The sequence below is a fragment of the Drosophila melanogaster genome, chromosome 2L (assembly GCF_000001215.4).
Source record: "Drosophila melanogaster chromosome 2L".
NCBI classification, from domain to species: domain Eukaryota; kingdom Metazoa; phylum Arthropoda; class Insecta; order Diptera; family Drosophilidae; genus Drosophila; species Drosophila melanogaster.
The window spans coordinates 19,820,284-19,842,087 of NT_033779.5; the positions used below are offsets into that span (position 1 = coordinate 19,820,284).

The window sequence follows — 21,804 nt, forward strand, 5'->3', positions numbered from 1 at the left end:
GGCTCGACGCACGCGTTCGCGTTTCACATCATTCATTCTGCGTTATTTTTTACGTCGTTTCGTGAGTTTTGGGTCCTGGCCAAAGGAACTCGGCATTCTTTAGCAACTGTGGATTATCATAAAGAAATGTCTTCCTTCTACATTCGACCGCCAACGACCAGCACAAAAAAGTGAAAATTAACAAATATATGTGCAATCGTCTAGTGATTTGTTATGCAAACGTGGCAAGAAGTTCGCGAATCGCGACACAGGCACAGACACTTTATGCATAGTAAATTAACCTCTGGCAACCCCGACTCGAACCCTTTTGGCGATATAGAAAGGAGCGGGAAAATCATAAATGCCAGAACACACATTCGCCAGGATAAGCGAGTCAAAATAATCATAACCGCCGCCACAGGACATTGTCTATGAATGTCGGTTTGCCGTTTTGGCACCGCCGTGGCTTCCGTTTCCTGTTTTAATGTTTACTTTATGCCCGGCGAAAAACACGTCCTCCTCCCTCTCCATCACTCTGCCACTCCCTCTCTCTCTCTCTCTCTCTCTCAGCCATGTGTGTGTGTAAGGATTTTAAGCTAATGTAGTGACATTTTAGGCGCCACGATATAATAGATAATAAAATGTAATGTCGTCCTTTTGGCTTTGGCCCCCGGAACGGAAATGTTTCGTTTCGGGAAAGCCTACTTTGCCATTTGGTGCGTGCTCTGGGCCGATTATTGCGCTTGTGGGCGTTATAAAAATCAGTCGCAGAAAATCTCTCGTTCGTTGGGAATTTATCAAGAAACAACAAGCCATCGTCATGCCTTAAATTAGATTGGATGATGTGCCATAATGAGGATCTCAAAGTGCGTGTGTGGGCGGGAGGCTGTGAGGAGAGTCAAAGGCTGAAGGGTATATTAATTTGAACGATATGGGCGCAGTTTACTGTGGAATGAATTTCGAGGAGGATTTCGGTAATCTTTATGGCCAGCAGAACTTAATGTATTCTTTTTCTTGGCATAGAATCGAAAAGGAAGGTCCTGTTTAGAAAGTAGATTTAATTTGTTTCTTTCCTAAAGCCTGTGTTGTGTTCAATAAAATACAGCATTTCAGCTAAGCAAACAACCTATTAAATATTCAATTGCTGATTAGTTCAATTGATTTAATGAGTTCAGCTTATTAGCTTTCACGCCCAAAGGCTGGCAAATTAATTATTCAGTCTGTTTGCTTTGCACTTCGAAACACACATGGCTTTTTAAAATATACGCATATAAATATTTTTACAGATTTTAAGTGGAACAAGGCAATACAATTTTAGTTCGAGCACATCCTTGCACGGAATCTCCTCCATCCGTCGGCATTTATTTCTCCGTGTGTGTTTGCCATACTTATTATGCGTCATATGCTCCCGAAAGTAGAAGTGAGCTTGAGTGTAAGGCGTGTTTGTCTAATTTTCGGAAGGCAAAACTTCCGTGGACGTGTTGTGCAACATAAAATCTGCTTAAAGTTTATGCAAGCAATACGTTTTCACAGCATCTTAGGAAAACGATAGCTAATTCTTTTTGCAGTTCCTCATTTCTGAACTGTGTGCCAAAGGAGCATGTGTTTTGGACAGTGTAAAAGACTTACAATCTTAGTTTACTTATATATTTAAGCTGAATACCTTATAGGGCCAGTATGACTTGTGGCAAACAAATGTATAAATATATGTGTTGAAACGTAAAAACATTTGATTCTTACGCAATATTGTTCCTAAATACTCTGAGAGCTCAGAAAATATAATTAAAGTTTCCAGATGAGAAGTTTTGTTGTTGCTTGTAACTCTGCAAGTTGAAACTGCATTAGGAGTGTGTAGCTTGCTTTCCTTCCATATGCGGACATGTCAGTTAAATTCAATTTTCCACTTGTAGCAATTAAAGCCCCCACAGAGCAGCACAGCCACACAGCACCGCCCATCCCAGCCCCCTGACATGCGTTGTGTCCCACTGTGCCTGATATGTGCTCCTCTCACTTCCGGCGCAACCGGAAGTACTCAAGCAAGCATGTAAAGGGAAGAGGGCAAACAAATCCAAAATAAACAAAAATCATGGACACAAGCCCGAAAAAAATCGACTACCAGGAAGAGGACGAAACAAAAAAAGATGCTGTTTGGGAAAAAGAAATGCTTACGAAGCGGAAATTAAGACCCACTCCAGCGAGACGTGCCACGCCCCCGAAACAAAGCTGCCAAAAGTTCGTAAACAAACACATGTCTCGTCTGCAGGACCCCCCCGATCCCCAAACATCCATCCGAATGGGTCCCACCAACACTGTGTGTAAACAATCCCAAACATATCACATTTTAATCCGATGTAGTGGAAAATTGCGCCATGCGAAACAAGCTGGAAGGAAATTGTTTCCTTCGCGTCGGCGAAATCCTTAGAATTGATTGTACGCCATTTTTTGTCCTTAGCGGATTAGTGAGGACACGTAATAAGTTGGAAATGTCTTCTCGGCTTACGTAATTAAAAACACCCGGGGCGGGAAGTTCAAATGCGAGTTTGTTGTTAGCCTTGTTAGCAGCTTTCGACCCATTTATGTTAATGGCTTTCGTGCACCTGGCCAAATCCCTACAAATGTCCCTCTTGCTGTCTGAAAATTGAATAGTCCTTCGTCCGGCGTCCTAACTCCTCGTCCGTCGTATGGTGCTAATTTATGAGCTTGAGGCGTGACCATATGGTTGCACATCCGTCTGCAGGGACACTTGCCACCAGCTCCGCCTGTTTATTTGTTCAATTTATGAAGTTGAATTATGCTTTCGGTGTGTCCACGTCGACAATGGCTTGGAAAATTGTCGGGCGGAGCTCGAAAGTAACTTTAAATTAGTGCAAATTGTATGCGGTCTAGGTTATAAATATTCAAAGGTTTTTCGATTGCTATCGTTGAGGGTAGGTGGTGGCCATTTCACTAATGGAGACACCATCGCATCGCACACACCTATCAAATGTTGAGTATTGTCGTTTTGGAACTAGCTTTGTCCATCTTGGTGCCATACGGAAATGATTCCATTATGTTCTTGTGTGATCCCTATAACTACCTTTTATTCATAAAATCGAATAATATTGACATTGCTTCAGTAATTCCTTTTAGTTAAATTCCAGTACTCAACACTTTGAAATTAAAAGTCATGCCAATGCTCGCTGGTAGTCCTACTATAAATATTAATATTTTTCCATCCTATTTCGATAGCAGCTGATGCTTATAAATATGCCCTTGATAAATATTTATAATTTTTGCTTGAATTAACGCAAGGTCATTAAAATTCCGCTAATGTCTACTGAATTTCTAAGGGTGTACGAAGCCAAAGAAAAATCTTGTTTTCATTTCCTCGGTTAGTTTGTTTTTTTTTTTTCGTTTCCTTTGGTTTTCCCCACCATAAATTGTCTATTGCTGTCATACTTTTAGGCATTTAATAAATTTTATGACTTTTTTCGCCGGGAGGAGGGAAAATGAGTGGGTGGAGGGCGGCAGGGGGGGTTTGCTGTTTTAGCGTTGCTCTGCTTTCCTTTTTTTAATAACATTCGACGCGGTCCCCGCTGCTTTTCCGCTTTTCCTCGTGTTCGCCGTTGTCCGCCTAGGGATACATTCGCCTGTCTCCAGAATCCCTCTTCCGACTCTTTCCATCCACTTCCACTTCTTCGGATTGCAAATACGGGTATTTATACCTCCGCTCCTGCTTTCCGCTTCCAGTTGCTCCCCGAAGTGTGCAACAATCTTTTATATGAGTTTATTATGTATGCTTTTGCTTGAAACACACAATTTCCTCAAGCGATTTCCGTTTTGCCCCACCCGATGGGTCTTATTAAATTGCCCCACACCCTTCGCGCTCTTCATTATCCACCAACTGGCTCGTTAAGTAACGAAAATATGATGACTGCCTGCAAATTGCGCTTTAATTGAATTGCACATAGATTCTGATTTAGTTTTATACATATTTTTTTGTGCCCTCAAGCTGGAGCGGAAGTTGTGCGTTGTTTTTGTGGTCCTTTGCCACGCCTACCACGCCCCAACTTGCGGCGCAACTCAAAAGTCCTTAGAAGTGTTTCAAACTGTCATACGCATTGTAGTTGGCTCTTTTTATTCCCTTTTTACTTTTTTCGGTACGGCCTTTGCACTTTATTTATGCCCTGTAATTTAAAATTTCCATATGGAGTTTGGCCAAGAATTTACTGAATTATATGAATTTATACCTACCCTTTAAAATTCTCTCAATGTTTGTTAGAATTTTCGCCAAATATATTTGTTTTGATGCAATTTTCAAATGAAATCTAGTGGATAGAGTATCTAGAAGTCACACAAAAGGCGTACTTATGAGTTTTTTCTGGCAAACCTCAGCATACTTATACTTCTCTTCTTTGTTTGAATAACGTTTTGGGTTCTGGTTGGGCTTTTTGGTGCAATAAGAGCAACTGAAGGATGGAAAGAAAAGCGTGCACTTTTCAAAAGTGGGCTTTTGTGTGGAAAGCGAGTCGAGGGGCTGGGATTCTGGTCAACTCACTAGCAAATCAAAAGCATTTCTAACCAACTTGCCAGCGAAGTTTGCACAGCGTGTTGGGCGCAGAAAGCGGCGCTAAAAGAACTCAGATTGAGTGCAAATAAAATGATGTCATGAAGTGGGTGGGCGGGCTAAAAGGCACGGAATGCATGCTCCACTTTATTTCAGCTATCAACTCGTAAAGTTTGCGGCTTGATGGCCTCCGGCAAAACGTCGGGTTTTCCCAGTGGGTGGAAATCTGTTCTTTTTTTCAGAGCTGCAGAGCTGAAAGAGACCACGGCAAAACTGCAATTACAAGTTGGAAGAGGAGGACTCAACTCAATGCGCAAATCTTGACAAGTATTTTGTCAACTTTGACTGCTGCCAGCTGGAAGCAAAGGCAGATGAAGTGCGAGCAACTTCAACCTCAAAGCAAAAGTGTTTAACTTTAAGTCCTGCCTTCTGCCTTTCTCTTCGGGGTCCTTTCATTTTTTTCCTTTTTGCCCCCATTTCGTCCCCATTTCACGGAATCGTCATGGAAACTGAAAGTGTCAGGGATTAGGTGATGCTGGAGTAGAGAGCCACTATCCACGTGGCTTTCAGGGGGATTTTAAGCCCAGGGGAATGGACGCAGACAAGGATTGTGTGGCCTTATAGGAGTTAAACATTTAATACGTGTACTGCCCAGTTATAAAAGTATAGATTCAACTGATTAGAGCACATTTGTAGAATAGATTTTAACATTTCTGCTTCTTTAACTACAATCGTAATGGTGATGTAAAGAAAAACTGTGTTGTTCCTAGAAGATGGATTACCAATTGCATTTAATCTGGGAAGTAAGTCAAACTGGAATTTTATATTATTTGCATTTATCACCATTTCATTAGCATACTTTGCTAATCTGGATAAATCAACCTTGGGCTTGAGTGCTGCCCAACAGCCCTCCCCTTTTCAGCTGCCTACTTTGACACTAATTAACTTGATTCAGTATTCGAGACTACTGCCATTGCCTACTGCCATCTGCAATTCAATTAAAAATTAACATTTTAATTGCAAATTACTTTCAGTATACTTTATGGGACGCAGGCACAGACACCGGCAGAGAAACTCCACTTAACTGGAGTAACTTCTTTCGCCTCTGCCACCTGCAGCCTGCCATTTCCGGAAACGGAAGTAGCAGGATGAAGAGGAAGAAGAAGAGGAGCCATTGGAACATCGGCTCATTGCGAGGCGTTTAATTCTATCATGCGCCAACAATTATGCAACTTGTTGGTTCACTGACTCAAATGGCCAGGCGGTTTTCAATTTGTTGCCAATAAAACTTTTTCCATTTCGGTTTCCTCTCAGTTGTTGCCACGTTGGCCTGGCGAAAAATGTTCGTCATAGTTTTGTTTTGTGAGTGGGCTGAAATAAAGGAAATTAAAAGTTCATTGCTGGTTTTCCGAGTGGAAACAATGCTGGGATAATCTCGATTTGGCGAACATGCTGTTCTTTGGCATTGTTCATTATTTGTTATATCTATTTGGATTACTCACATTTACTCTACGAATCTCAGCAAGTGTAATGGAAAAGATACCTGTACGTGAGTGATGAACCATTCCTTTGTTCACTTCGCTTTCCACTTAATAAATTCATGGATCCATTTGCTGTCAATTTGTTATTGATATCTCCGTTATGTCTGCATTTTTGCGACCGGGGGGAAACTGAAGGAGAAATGAAACTTAATCAAATGTGAAACTCTAGCGAGCACTTGATATGCATTTTCGTATTGAATTTCCCTTCCAGCTTCTATCGCACAATCGCTTTTATTCGAAAATTGCACGAACAAAATAATACCTGTGCTGTTTGCCGGAAGCTGAAGAAAAATGTATGTGAATGCTTTTCGGTTTTTTCAATTTAAAGCATTTAAGTTGCAAATATATATGTATCCACCTCTGCGGCTTCAATGCACAAATTCAAGTTAAAACCGCATGTGCAGTACTTTAATTGTATTATTGTTCACCATTTATCGCAATCCCTGCAGCGTTGGCTTCCTGTTAATTGCTTTGTAGACAAATTATAAAAAGCTCGACTTTGGCATTGTTTCGGCGGCATTCTGGAACACTTCAAAAGCAGACGAAACCACGGCGTAACCATGACCATGACTATGACTCTTTGCCCGCAAAAACAACCTAGAAACGTATAACTCTTTTTTTTCCCCCGACCAGCTGGGTCAGTTTTAATTTAACTTTGACATGCATCAGCTAAAAAATCCAATTACAAACACAAATGTAAACAGAGATAGTAGAGAGAGAGAGAGAGAGGACATGGAAAAAGGACCTTATTTTTTTTGGTCGAAAGACTAGAAAACCCATTAACGCGTTTTTGCCCTCCATAAAGATGAAGATTTATAAAGCCATTAATTTGGCCCAAGCGGCGAAAAAATGTATACAAAATTTGTGAGTGAGTGTGTGAGTGAAAAGTGCTGAGCCCATGGAAGCTGCAGTGAAACCCTAGAAATGTCCAGTCAGGCAGGAAAACTGCGTCCGGGTTCCTCAACCAAGCCCGATCGCAATGCGAATGAGGAGAACCAACTGGGCGCCAAGCCCAAGAGCCAAAGAACGGACAATCATCATCAGAATCAACCGAAGATGTTGCCACATCCCAACTACATGGAACTGGAGTTCCTTGCCACGGATCCCACGGCATCGGCGCAGAGTACGGCCTATCCGGACTTACCAGTTAGCTATGCCACCTGTTTGGTGGGTCCACCACCGTACAGGGATCCGCTGCCTCCCACACCACCGCCCCTCTCCCAAATGCCATCGAGGCTGCTCCACTCGGCCCCCAATACGCCCAGTCGTGGCAAGGTGGTGCTCAGCAAGAAGGAGCGCAAGGAGCTCAGCAAGCAGCTGGGAATCGACGAATCCTCGATCCTGAGCAGCAGTGCCCAGTCGAGTCCCTACAAAGGACGTGTGAGTGAGCTGAAGAACTGCATAGCTCGTGGCCTGTTTGCCACCCTTCATAGGGGCTCACAGAAGTCGCTGCAGCAGCAGGAGGAAAGGCCCATCAGTCAGGAGATATCCCCGCCTCCTCCAGCTCCAGAATCAGCCAATAATAATGAAGATGTGGCGGATTACTCCGAAAAGCTAAGGAATCTACCAGTGAGACAGCGCAAGGCTGCCACCTCGCACATGGAGAACTACTGTCTCTTTGATCCCGTGGACTTTATCAACGAGAAAGCCATGAGATATCCCAGTACTCAAGCCCACGGATTGAGGGATCCCCTTTTCAGCTCAAGACAGCACTTGGTCTGCGAGGATGAAGATGAACTGGTGCCAGAAGTAATATACGATAACGAGGAGCTCGAGTTGGAGGAGACTATTATCATAGAGACTTCAGCTATGCCAGAAGCGGAATCAGAAGCAGAACCGACTGCCAAAAATTCAGAGACCATGTCTAGTTTTGATCACCACAACTACTTTATTATAGACCCAGCGAACTTTCCCATGGACATCGGCATACCTAATCCCTATACCAACGAGCAGCTGGTGAATGCCAAGTTGGAGCAACAGAACCTGGAGAAGCTCTTCAACGAACTGGAGAACACTGCCAGCATGTCGAACAGCCAGGAGTCCAAAGATACGGAGACCACATCCACGGCCCTCGTAGAATCATCCACCTCAACGAACTCAGCAAGTTCCGCGGGCAGCTGTTCCCTGGCCAATCCCGCCCAGCAATCGATGAAGAAAAAGCTGACATTTCTGAATCTTTCGCCCTTTCGCAGTGGCAAAAAGTCTATCGACAAAAATACTTCTGAGCAGCAACGTGCCATTTCCGAGCTGGTCAGCACGGATCACATGTTGCACCTGCAACAGTTGTTGCAGCAACAGCGAAAGGATCAGCGTTCGCACACGGTTCCAACGGAGTCCAACTATGTGCTCTTCAACCCGGGCCCAGTGCCTAGTCGACATGTCCAGTACAAGATACGCAAACCACGACCTCTATCAACCCACAGCGATGCGGATAGTGGTTTCCTATCGCCCTGCTCCCCCGAAGAAATGCGTGCGAATCCGGCCATTTTGGTGCTTCAGCAGTGCGACAGTGTTCAGGGATATATGGAGGTAAGTCTGTGAATATTTAATGATATAAATATATAAAATATCACCATGACATACAAAAAGAAGAAGCTTAATAGAAGCATCTGTTAGGTTAATGGAGAAAAAAACCGAAAACCTAAACCACTTCTTATTTTAAACAGAACTTTTGTGCTTCAGCTTACAAAGTAAAATTCAATTTTTATCCAGACATTTTTCGAAGACTTTCAAGAAGAAAGAAAACCTTTTCCCAAAAAATACAAATCATTTATCTTTGTTAGCTTTGATGGCTTGTCCTGACAAAAGGGAACTTTATTATTACCTATGCAAATCTGGGTTTTAATGCTAAGATGCAGCCCGAAAAGTGCCACAATAATGTTCAGCTCGGTGGGGCTCACCAGCAAATGGCTTATTTTGGTGAAGCTCTTATGACCCTCTCAATATTGCAGTGCATGTGGCTAGGTTTCATACATTTCCTACATAATCCTCTTACCGTAATGTGAATCGCCGCATTAACCATTGGAAGGAACCCCACGCAGCATCTTATCTATATGGATAATTTCGCATATCTTAAGCCGGTAATCATTGCGGGCTGTTTCCGTAGTCGCACTTGTCGCCATTTGCCGGCTCACTTATCTTAACGAGCGAGCAACTTAACAAGTCTTATTATGCATCTTCAAACACCCCAGGGGAGGTGTTGGCTTACCCCTCGAAGGACCATTTTCGGAAAAACCCACCCGCAAAGGCGATGAACAAATGTCACCCCCAACGGCCGAGTCCTCGAGTATAAATTATCAAAAAAAGAGAAGAACGAGTCACGGAATTGCAGTTTGGAGGCAGTGCACTGCAGATGATTCCCAAAATCGAGGGCTTTTGAGAGCAGTTCCTGCTGGATTGCATCTGGCTTTCCCATTTTCCCCCGCCCTTCGCTCTTCGCTCTTGTTTTCCTCGTTGCCTCGGGGGAGCAATCAATCGTCGCGTTTTCACTGCTCGCTTCATTAGTTTTCCCTACCGCCAAACATTAGTTTGATTGTGTGCCCAAGTGAGGGACAGGTTGCAAGAGAAGAGAAAAGCAAAACCCAGAAGGAAACAACAAAAACACACACCAGCTGCGAATGTATGTTCAATCTTAGCGACTTTTAATGGAATTGAATTAAAATTGTTGCCATGGTGCCGAGTTGAAAGTGTGTGTACTTACACCCCTACTGGCCCACATAAGCTATTCGCCCTTCCCAATTTTCCGTGCCACAGGCATTTCCCATCATTTGCAAATTGAAATACGCGCTGTACATTTTTGCTTTGAGGCATGCTCCCCCCCAAAAAAAAAAAAACAAGGAATTACAGCAGCCAAAGAATCTCTTGGGGCAGTTTTTTGCCATCAGAAGCATCTAATGAAACGCCGACAGGACATCAAGTGAAGCACACTTTTTGGCCCAGCTGAAGTGGCCGGCAAAGTGTCAAGTGCATTGCTTTTCATATCCTTGTGGGCCGTGGTGGTTGGTTAGTTCCTGGCTGGCTGGATGGATGGATAGCAGGCCGGGTGAGCTGCAAATGAAGGTTTCCACGAAGAAAGGTCGAGGGATGATGGGGCGAGGTCCTGCGGCAAATGGAATGTAAATTGATATAAGCGGGAGAGAGGATGCCAAAACAGAATCAGCTGGCGGGTTCAAAGGTAAAATGCTGTCGGGGATATTGTGAGCAGGTAAAATTAGTTTCATCATTTGGTGCCCTAAAAGGTATATGTTACTATATTCAACTATCTTAATGAATACTCAACTAATTGCAAATGGTATGCTATTTTCTGTAGATTTTGTTGCTATTATGTTTATAGATGTATTTCAAAGGATAGATGTATTTCAAACTGAAGAATTCCCATCAAAATTATTCAAGCTGCCACCCCAAGAACATCTCATTAATTTCAAAATTTTTAGTGGCACTAAGAACCAAAAGTTACAATCAAGATACACACAGCTGCAGCATCAGGAGTCAAGTGCTGTAATTGTCTACACAATTTTCTCTTTCGAAATGAAACCACAGTTTTCCACTTCACATATTCCACCCCTGTTGTTCAGTCCAGTCCAGTCCAGTCCACTATATCGCAGCTATATCGCAGCTTTTCCAAGCCGACTCCTCGAATGCCACTTTCCATCAAAGTCAAAGCAAACAAAAACATTTCTGGAATTTATGCAAACGGCGGCTGGTGTTTGCATAACCATAAATTACAGCCCTTCCCCCTTTTTCGCTTGGGAATGGTCAGCGGATTTTTGGCCTGGCTTCATGTTTTGGCTACTGCCCATTTTGGCCAGCAATTTGGGAACTACCCCGACTGCTTGGCCGAAAGTCTCAATTGCAAATTGCAAACAGCACATTGAGGCATGCAATTTGGCTTGCCGTACAACCACACCCCTTTCGTCGCATTTTCCCGCACTTTTCCGAAGAGAACTTGTCGCGAGGCGCTAAGCTGTCAACTGTCAGGCATGCTTGCGTATCCTTGCGCCAGGATGCGAGTGCTGATGCGGATGCGGATGCTGTGGATGCACTCACTGCGAGGGGTGGCTCTAAAATTGCACCCAAAAATCGTTTACCCCTTGTGGGCGAGGGTGGGTGTTTTGATTCCGCGGAGGAGGAGGGTCGTAAGCCATCCGGGGGATGGCCATTCGCTAGTCGCGTGGCGTGCGGCTACTTTATGGATCCAGACCCAAAAACACCCTGTACCCCAACCGGAAAAAGGCCCTGATTAGTCCAATAAGTTGTAAAAAGTGTCGTCTCGACTGCTGATTTTGCTACTGCATTCCCTTGGTGATTATCAGATGTGCTGTCGGTCGAGGGTTGGGATTTCATCTCGATAACTTTTTGATTTATGAGCGGCAATAAAATGTTCAATGCATTTTATAATTATGTTCCGCCTACAGCGACAAATGGACGGGAAATGCCAATGCCATATGTGCAAAATTGCACATAATTATGAATGCGATTTTTACTTGTGTTTCGCAGGGAAAATTATGTTGCATTTTGTGCAGCTTCAAAAAATGCACTGTTCGAAAAGAAAGTAACAAAACTGTATTTTAAAATATACTTAGTGTTTTTATTTGCCATATTCAGTATGGACGCTTTTAAACGCTTTTTCCGATCATTACCAATTCATAAAATTATATCAATTCCGAATAAGCTGCAAAAACTATGGAACATTCAATAAAACCTTAAAGCGGATCATCGGGATAAAAACTGAAAGTTGCAATAAAAAATTACGATTTCAAATGGTTAATCATCTCACCATTTCATTTATGCACTCACGTGAATCCATTTTCCATTTGAAATCCGAATTAACAAAAAAGACCAACACCAAAAAAGTCTCTTCCATCAGTGCAATAAAAAAGCGATATTATTTCTGCTTTCACATTTAACAATTAAGCAGCACGGATGTCCTCGGCAAGGAACTCCAGCTCCAGCTGCAACTGTCAATATTGTAAAAGCTCAACTCATTGCCCCCCATTTTGCCCCCTGGGATTTTCCCAGACTCCCCGACCGAAGGAGAGCAGATTAAGCTGCAATTTATAGGGGAAATATTTTTGTTCATTCGTAATTATATTGGCGGGAAAGAACAATAATTTTAATTTTAATTTTTCACCACTCCTTCGAGGAAAATCCTGCTGGCGGCACAGACTTCGTTTAATGCGCTCTGGTGTTATTAATGCCACAGTTTGCTGCACGTGCAGCATGGCATTGGGCTCTCTCCTTCATTTTCCGGCTCGAAATGCACTGCCTTCCCGTTAAATGCACATTTCATATTTTCCCGGCACACTTAAAGTTTTCAATTCGCCGCACTACAAGCTGCGAATGTCCTTTGCTGCAGGCCTCGGGTTTTCGGACCCATTTTATTTACATGGACGGAGGCTCCGTCGCTGTCACTTAGTGGCCGCATGCGGGACATTAAAGGCAGTCATCCAGTCAGCCAGGACGAAGGATCCTCCTCCCTCTGCTCCTGCTCGCCGCTGTGCTCCACACTCCAGTGGAAAATGCAGCCCTGACAGCTAAATGCGTTGCACTTATGCTTAAAACATGTCAGGCCGTCCAGACAGCACTCAAACAGACATAGAAAGAAGCTCTTCCAGGAGGGACTTTACCCCTGTCCTTCTCCTGGTCCCAAATGATAGTTATAGTAATAGACCGGCAGGAAATAGAACAGAAGCCGAAGATTAGGTTCCCAGGGGAAATAGTTCTCCAAAGAACTTGGTGAATAGTTTTGCAGGATAATACGACCTTTCTTCTGGCTAAAGTCAGACATTTTTAAAGCAAGGAAAATTTGTAGATAGAATTTATTTATAAAATGCATTAAAATGAGACCAAATTTGTGGATTGGATAGATAGCTTTTTGCAATTTATTATCCAACAAAATTTAGTTTAAGATGAGTATTTAAAATGGAAGCTACCGATTACATTTGCTCTTAAATTTAATAAGGCCCTTAATAGCAAGCACTTGCTTAAAAGTAGCAAAAGTTCTTCACTAAAAGTATATATAAATCCCAGAAGACCTAAAATTGCGAGGTAAGCCAACAAGTTTGAAATTTAAATTTAAAATAGCAGCGTCTGGACGGCGACTTAGTTGCTTTTGCCTGGCCAAACAAAACATCAAGTCCCATGCATTATTTAACAATAATCGTGACAGATTTATAATGTCCCCAGATCCTGTTTTGCTTCCTGGTTGCCTATTCCTATTGCAAAAATGCATCAGAGCAGCAATGTTGAAAAGGCAAAAGTTTCAGGCTCCCCTCCTTCCGTTCCTTTCCCTTTCTATTTCTTTTCCTTTATATTTTATTTTATTTTCCGTACTTTTGCTTATGGGATAATCGCCGGAGCGGAGCTGGGAAAGTTTCCTGGGCCTCGTTCCGGTTCTTTTAGGGAGCTGTGAAAAATTATAGCCATAATTTTTGGCCACTAACCAGACTGGGCAGGCTTCCACGGAGGCTGGCAGTCGGCACTTTGCTGTTTTCGACCAGTTAATGCATATTTTAAGCTGCTTTGTCGGTAGTGGGTAACTGAAAATGGCGCATTTTGGCTTATTGAGAAATTTATTTATTAAATTCTAGTTGCAGCTTGAGGCTGGCTGGTGCAACTAATTAAAAGTTTTGCTTTTTTCCGCCCTCGGGCAGGAACAGCTTGCATTGGCGCGCACTTATAAATGCCATAAGGTCTGTAGTCTGGGCTTTCAAAATATGCAATTAATTTACTAGTCAATGCAGGCGAGTATGCTGAGCACATAAAATAATTGCATTGTTTCTGGAATTCCTTGGCAAGCGGCAAAAAGATTTCCTCGACGCAATTATTTACATTTCTTTTTGGCGCAAGATGCCTGCTATCTTTCCCATTTTTCTCTCCGCAGCTGTTGTATATTTGTGCATTTGAAAGGTAAGGAAACATGGCAAATAAATCAGTGCACAATGCTGGAAAAAGCAGTCTCTTTCCTTTTTATTTTATTTTTTTTGAGCTAAAGGAACTTGAAAACCAGAGGAAAAGTTACCTCAGCAAAATAGCTTTGCTGACACACTTTACCCAAATGTAAATGGAAGTGAACAGAACTGACTACAATACTCTTGGGAAAAGGAGTTTAAGTTTAGTGATGATTGCATTAATGGCGATTAAATACCAAGTTTTCTTAAATTTCTTGGATGCAGAATTTAATTAACACGGAATGAATATTTTATTGGCTATGTGGCATATATAATTTAAAATGCATTGAAATGCTCTTGCTAGTTTGTTATTCTTGCATACCCATAACTTCACCAAATATGTTTTGCATAACTCTGAAGGTAAACAGGCAAAAAATGACGTTCCTAGGCAAGTGCAATTCACAAAGATTCTTTTGTATCTCAGGTTTTGCTAAAATCCAGACTCCATTTCGGTTTTCGGTGTTTCGAGTTTCAGGTTGGCCAACTTTGAAGCTACCTTTTCTTGCTGGAAAGTGGCTGACTTTTTGTGCAAATACTAATAGCATTAAATATTTATCATTGTGAGCTGTCAAACAGCAAAGACAAAAGGCAAACGTCTGAGATTTGTAGCTAATTAGAAGAGACAACAACTCACCAAATTGACAAGATGAATGGCCACAGACGTAACCTAGTGATAAGAGTTATAACAAGCAAACAACAACGAAAACCAAGGGCGAACGACAGGATCATGGGAGTGTGGGTGTGGACACACAAATTTATGACATGCACCCCAGAATGTAGGCTACACACACCATATCACACCAAAATCCCCAACTGGGGGGCTATCAATAACGATTTTTTTGCTCGGCTGCCGATGTTTTTGTGCTACTTTGGGGTTGCGACATAAATGCCATAAAACTAATGCCCAAATGTGTCCCGGTGCAGAATCATTGTGAAAAATACAATAAATATGAACTCAGATACTCTTACACTTGGTCTTTTGTAAATACTTTTAAAATTTAATTGTGAAATTGTAAAGAATTCATAATATGTATTGAGTTTTTTTTGAAACGTTTCAAAATTGTTTTCCCATTTAACTTAACAAATCACCCAAACAAATCGATATACCCTTTCCTCTCTGACACAAAGGTTAGTGCAGCAGATACGTTTTGGGGCAACCTTTGTGAGAAATTAATAACGTGGTTTTACTGTATTTCCCTTTTGTTTTGCCGTTTGCTGATCCTGTTTTTTTTTTCGCCCCGGGTCGGGGTGCTGCATGTTGGCCCAGGCGGTTGGGGAGGATTTATTTGCCGGAAATAAATATTAGCCGCAGTCAAACACACTTAAGCCTACGCAGGCGACATCGCCGAGTCCTGTGTGCCATTTATAGTTTTACACAGGCTTAGAACTTGCTTTACACGCACGTACGGCTCGAAGGACCTCCATGATATATGGTGTCTGAGTGTGTGTGTGTGTGTGTGTGGGTTGCTTCCCAGGCGCGCAGATTCCCATAATTGATTTTGTATTGAGGGGTATCGATAAGGGGATGTTGGCCAATATTGGACCCAGACTGCATATTGAATTTCAAAGACTTTTTCTCGGCGCAGGGAAAAAATGTCCTTCCATCAATTACGCCCACTGAACAGCGGGGAAATGGTAAAGGGGTGTTGAAATAAACTCCCAGGCAAGATTAAACGTCAACTACAGTACGTTTGTCCGTATAAAATGCAATATGTGCCCCAGTCATAATCAAATTGAACTAAATTCATTTAAAAACTTGCAGCCTCAAAAAGGAAAGTAATCCTCCCTTGCTGTGTTGTTCCACCTGTAATAGACCTGCCATAGACAACCCCCTTCGCAGGACATTTGTGCTAGTCTAAGCTTGAAAAGATGCGGGGGTTCACATCCTGCTGAAGAGGGTTGATTGAGCAAGCATTTGATGTACACTCAAAACTTATTTGCATGAACAGAAAAAAGAAGAAAATAAAGGCATTTTGTCTTTTCATTAGAAGTACAATTTATTCGGATATGATCACTTTGAAGGTCAGCCATAAATCAGATAAATTTTAACTCACTTTACTATGTTATAATATGGTTTCCATTGCTATGTAAACAAAAAACCGTTTGTTAAAATTAAAGAAATCTGATCTTGAATTTAAAATGTTCATCGCCATCAGAGCTGTCAGATATTTGATAGATAGCAAAGATCTTATCTCGCGAACTGTATTAAGCTGCAATCCATCATTAGATCAACTAAAGACAACTTCTCAGCTAACCCTCGCCGTTGCAACCACCAAAAAAGCCACCGCAAAATAAAGGGGGCGAAACAACAAAGAGCAATCTCGGGGAATCGGAGTTTGAGCATCGCAGACGGGCGGAAAACAGAAGCCTCACCTAAGGCAGCAAAAGCTGGGAAAATGTTGCACAGGTTGCCCCTGCCAACAGGAACAGAGAACAGGAACAGAAACAGGATCATGCGGACATATCAAGGATGTCTGTTGCAGTTACCCTGGAGTTTATACCACCCACCCAACTCCTGGGGCTTATGGAGTGTTGAATCATTTGTTTTTATGTGCCCAGCAACCCAACCCCTCCGCCACTCGCATCCCAGAGTCCTGGCGACCGTAAACTATAAGCGGGGGTTGCCGGTGGGCGGAGCGAAAAGGTTATCCCAGTGCCAAGCCTTAAACTTGATATGGAAAGTATAACAAATATTTATGCTCTGAGCTGTGTTATTAGATTTTAATTTCTTGCACCCATGGCCACGATTGCCCACCCTTGTCGTACATCCGGTATCCCAGCTATTTCCGGGTGAAGCGTGCGAATGTTTCTGGCTTGTATTTGCATTTGATGTGGGTGTGGATTGCTCAATCCCCCTGGCAATTGCCCTCCCCTGGATTTTACGCCAGCATTGTTGTGAGGTGTCATGGCCAGTAATTGAGTTTGAGCTTCAGTTTGCCGCAGTTCGCTGCTCTCTGCTCATTTTGGCATTTGCTGATGCAACTTGCAAATATTTGACTAACTGCCTTCGTTAAACAACAATTTTTTCTTTTCGAAATTTGCGAAATTTTCCGCTGTGGCAGTGCGAATTTCCCTAGCTGTTGTACGTGATGAAAGCCAGAGAAAGTTTTCCACCCTCGAAAGGGGGTGTTCGGTGTTCGGTGTACGAAACGACGTTTACCAAATTACATTATTAGAAATTGATGGTTCCGTTTCTGCCGTTGGACGGGGAAAGAAGTCGTCAGCACTTTTCGAGCACTCACTGTGAAAGTGTTTCAAATGTTTTAACCAGTTTGGAAGTGGGTTGTCACACTTTTCAATGGGGCGCACAGCAGCAAGAGTAATGAGCAGTGAGCAGGGTCCTTTCTAACACCTCTCTTCGCATAGACAGACTTCACTGCCACTGCCACTGGCATTGCGGGAATTTTTAATAATATCCCCAAACCAACCGCATTTCAACTCAGTTTAGCCCTCCATCTTCCCATTTTTCCAGCTTCCCTTGTGGCTTAGCCACATTTCAGCTCGGCAAAGGCACCGTGCAACCTCATTTCAAATGTTTCGTTGGTTTGGGTTTCTCGGGTTTACTAGCTTACGCATGCAAATGCAAGTTTTTAGCCCTCAGGCGTCATTGAAAAATGCATTTGCCCTTTTTTGTTTTTCTAACCTGGCTAGACCCCTTGGAATTTCTCGCATTCACTTTGCCGCTGCATTTGCATATTTTTTAAATAACTGAAAATATCGTTGACGGCGTAAATAATGATCCCGACCGCAATAAGCAGAAAATTCTAATGCCCGGAAAGCTATGTGTCACTTTCTAACGAGTTATGAAAAGAGATATGTCAAAGGATTTACCAGCTAACCAAAAAATAAGTAAATTTGCAAATGATTTATTAGTAGGTGTATCAATTTTAGTCAGTTCAAATTTAAGAATTTCTAACGTATTTATTGAGTATCGCGAAGACCTCCCTCCAAAATCGGATATTTCAGAATATTTTAAAAATGCATAACGGAAAAGAATAAAACATTTCGCAAAATCGTTTCTCCGCCTTTCGGGCATAAATGTCGCTGAATTTGGCATAGATTTGCATGGCAATGAGAATCGGGAAGGAGGAGCATCCAGGAGGCCATGGACATGCAGAGATAGGAGTGCTCGTGCCATATCGACTGGCGACATATTGCAAAAGCTGACTGTGGCATTTGGCATCCGTTCGAGTTCCGGTTCCATTTCGGGAACCTATCCTGATTTTTTCCACCGGACAGTGGCAATAAAAATGAAAACGCCCCGAGTGCAGCGCCAGGAAGTTGGACTACTTCCATCGAGAACAGATAAGCCAGTTAGGGAATGGGATCGGATGGGATGGGATGGGATGGGATGGAATGGGTCTTTTTTGTAGCCCCAATCGCAGGTGACACTGCTTTTGTTGGGTTAATTGTTTGCTTTTTCCCATTTATCTAGCTGGAAGAAGCAGGCGGCGAGTGACAAGGACTCGAGCTGCCTGCCGCTTGCACACTATTAATCAAGTAGATTGGGCTTCCCCGTGGAATTCCCAGCGGATGCGGCTGGCTTGTTTATAATTAATGTGATGTGTGTGTCTGTCTGTCTGTCTATGCAAATTCCCCAGATGCGCTGTCCTCCAGCTTTTCGCCGCCTGGTAATGAAACGTCGTCGAGTTTTGATGGCTGCTTGGAAGGAAGGAAGAAAGGATGCGATATCCTGGTAGCAGGCCAATCTAACTTGCAGCCGAACTTAATAAACACTCTCGTCGAAAATTGCTAAGTGCAGCGATAAAGTTTTTCATTAATCTCTGGCCCCTCAGCGAATTTGAAGTTTAATCCCAGTCGAAATTTCTTAGCCACACAGCCCCGTGTCATTTACAATTTACACTGGCTCCACCGCAATTAAATTGAATAAGTTGGCGCCTTAGCTCGGCGGTAAGGGCCACCTGAGCTCCTTTCGGAGTTTTCCGCTTGTCAAATTGATATTTGATTCATGACCAGCGCATTTGTCAAGTCATTCATCTTTCTCCAGACTGAACTCAACTTTTTCGCCACCTAAGTCCCCCACTTTTTGCTCCTTCAATTTCTCTGAGTGATGAATGGACAGTGTTAGCAGTCGAGGCAACCATTGAGCTCGTCCTGGCCGTGATTTCCAGCCCCATATATATTGCACTTCTCGAAGCGAATCGAGCTGAGTATATTAGCAATGGCAAAATATATTGCAACCATTTCAAAATTCATTGCAAATTGCAGGAGCAACGGAATGGTTGACTTCTATGAATAAATCAATATTTTGTATAGCATTTAAATTAAATATTTGTTGGGTGGCATTTTAAAGTGTATTTATATAGTTTTGAATATGTATACACTATTGAGACACATTGTGACACATATATGAGTCTAAAAAAATATCCTTGGTAAGTCCTTGTGCTAACTAACCCCAAAAGCTGTAGAGTATCCTATCCAGAGGCCCACTGCATTTGATTGCTTATGATTTCTTACTTTAGATAAATGGATATATTTCTCGTTGATTTCACTTAAGCTCAGGCCGCAAGTCCCGAACATATTAGGCTGTTCCAAAAAAGTCCCTTTGGGCCGACGAGTCGGTTGTGCCTCCTCATCATCATCATCATCATCATCAGAGGGTCCTTTGTCCTTCGACTCCTGTGACTATTCCATGTTTGGTAGCACGGGCACGTAATAAGCAAAAAAAAAAAGGAGAAAAAGGAGCATAAATATAATAGGGATGGGGGGGGGGGGGGGGGTGGAATGAAGTTTTTGTATGTAAAGGTTTACATTTCATTCCTGCACGATTTGTCAAGTCAGCGGAAATCGTGCCGGCCTATCAGCGTGGCAGAAAATTGAAAAATTGCTTTGCGTGCGGACGAACTTATGAGAAAGTCATAAAAATATTCTCCAACTTTTGCCTTGATTTGTGGTCGAGTCAAACGCCAACTTACCTAGGCAACAGTTATAACTTGGCCAACTAGCCGCAGGTGCCAACCGCAGCGCATACGTAAATCCCCCAGAAACCGGACGGATTTTCGTGGTGTGGAGTGAGTAGCGGAGTAGCGGAGCGAGGGGCTCCTGCCAAATTGTAGTGCAAATATTTTGGTTGTTTTCCGCACTGGCACTCGAAATTGTACGAGGGGCTAATTAAGGACGTTTTCGGTGCCTGGGTAAATAGTCATGGTCCCAGCGAAACACCCCACTTTTCATTGCCCCCAAAAAGTGGCAGGCTATGGAAGTTAAAATAAACTTGTTTCCGATGATTCAGTTGGGAGTGTTTAGACTGCTCCTCGCTGGCGTTTTATTTATTTGGCCAAAAGCAACAGTTTCGTGGCATTGGAGGTGGTTGGGTAGCAGCAATTTTAAGCCATTTAATTGAATAATATTGAATAATATTACGACGAAAACAAATTATTTGTTCATTAACATGTATTTTTTAAGCAATTTAAATAAGCTTTAAAGTAAATTGTATAGTTTAACATGATTATAATCTCCTGTGATTTGAGCATGCTATTGCGCATTTTCCTAGAAAAAGTACCTTTGCGTGCTATACTTAAATATTTTGAAAGTTAATGGGACAAAGTTGTGTGGAATTTAGTCGCTAAATGCCACTTCTTGGGTTTCTATTAAAGTAAATGTAAGGCAGTAAAGTAAATGTAATCGCTGCTGATAAAAGTTGCTTTTGCAGCCAGGAGTGCCTGTCATATTTATTTTTAATCTTCCGCAGCAGTGACATTAATAACATCATCTCCTGAAACATAAAACTGCCTTCTTGCATGTACTCCTCACTTCGCAGGAAATATTCCCAGAGTGTTTGCCACAAATTTCGTCCTTGTAGTCCTGGTGCGTGTTAAAAAATAATTTCCCTAGATAATTTGACAGGACGCGTGGGCAGTGGCCCCACCCCAAAGTTGGCATCCCAAATTCTGCCGCCATTCCCTTGTTGTTTCGGCTAATAGCAGGCAAAGTTTGAGTTTGCCAAAGTTTTGACAAAACTTCCTTTCGCTGGATTGTTATGTTATTTTTTGGTAAAACTTTTTCGTGTTCGTGGAACTTGTTTTGATTTCATTGTTTATTTATTTTGATGTGAGTGTTCGCAGTATGTTGATTTAATTGAGCCAAATGTGTTATGAGGCCATCAACTTAATAGGGGGGGCGGAGTTAATTATTTATTTTCCCGTTTTCAGAGAAGAAAAGCGGCTTATGGACAACAACAAATACGGTGCGCCCAAAAGTATGCAGCCAAATATTTATAGCACGCCAATTGACTAAGGGACCAAATGAAAAGGAAGGCGCTGCGTTGAGGGGGAGGCGTATTAATTTAACATTATGCGGCAGACAGAGCAAAATAATAAACAAAAATATGCCGTGTATCGTTTAAATTGTTTATACAGCACGAGCAATGTGTTCCCGAAATTCCTGCCCCCTGCAGACCTGCAGCTTGACAGGCTTAAGCCCAGGAACGTGACCTGAACGGGCGGCACATTGTTTGCCCAACTCTTGTTATTATTCCCTTTCAATATTTGTGTGCGTGTGTGTGTTTGTGTGGCGGCAGGGGGCGTGGCAGGTCCTGTCAAATGAAATCCGTCTGGATATGTGTGTGTGTGTGTGTGTGTGTTTGACCCACAGCTACATACGTCCAGTTCGAATCGCCTTTGTCCCTTTTGCGTTGGGGAGGCGAGAGTAAACAGCAAAACAGCAAGTGGAGAAAAAAATTGAAAATAGCGTTAAGCCCAGTCGGCTCCATGGAATATTTCTATTTTCCTGCGGAAAGCCCCCCAACTCCCCACTCTGCGCCTACTTG

At 42.6% G+C, this 21,804-nt stretch overlaps 1 protein-coding gene across 4 annotated transcripts in view; it reads left to right on the plus strand.

Annotated features, from left to right (window-relative positions):
• The window catches only part of sick (sickie), a 162,060-nt gene that overhangs the window by 23,919 nt on the left and 116,337 nt on the right, over nt 1-21,804 (plus strand). For 2 of the 4 annotated variants that reach the window (NM_206008.4, NM_001273678.1), the window contains exon 1: nt 6,191-8,595. The exons of 1 other annotated variant lie outside the window; for it this stretch is intronic. Coding sequence is in view for 2 of the 3 variants with exons in the window: in NM_001273678.1 (NP_001260607.1) it covers nt 6,991-8,595 (1,605 nt within the window). In the remaining variant the exon portion in view is untranslated. Of the gene's footprint in view, nt 1-6,190; nt 8,596-21,804 lie in introns of those variants that run through there. One more of the 4 variants, NM_001273677.1, reaches the window with a different exon arrangement.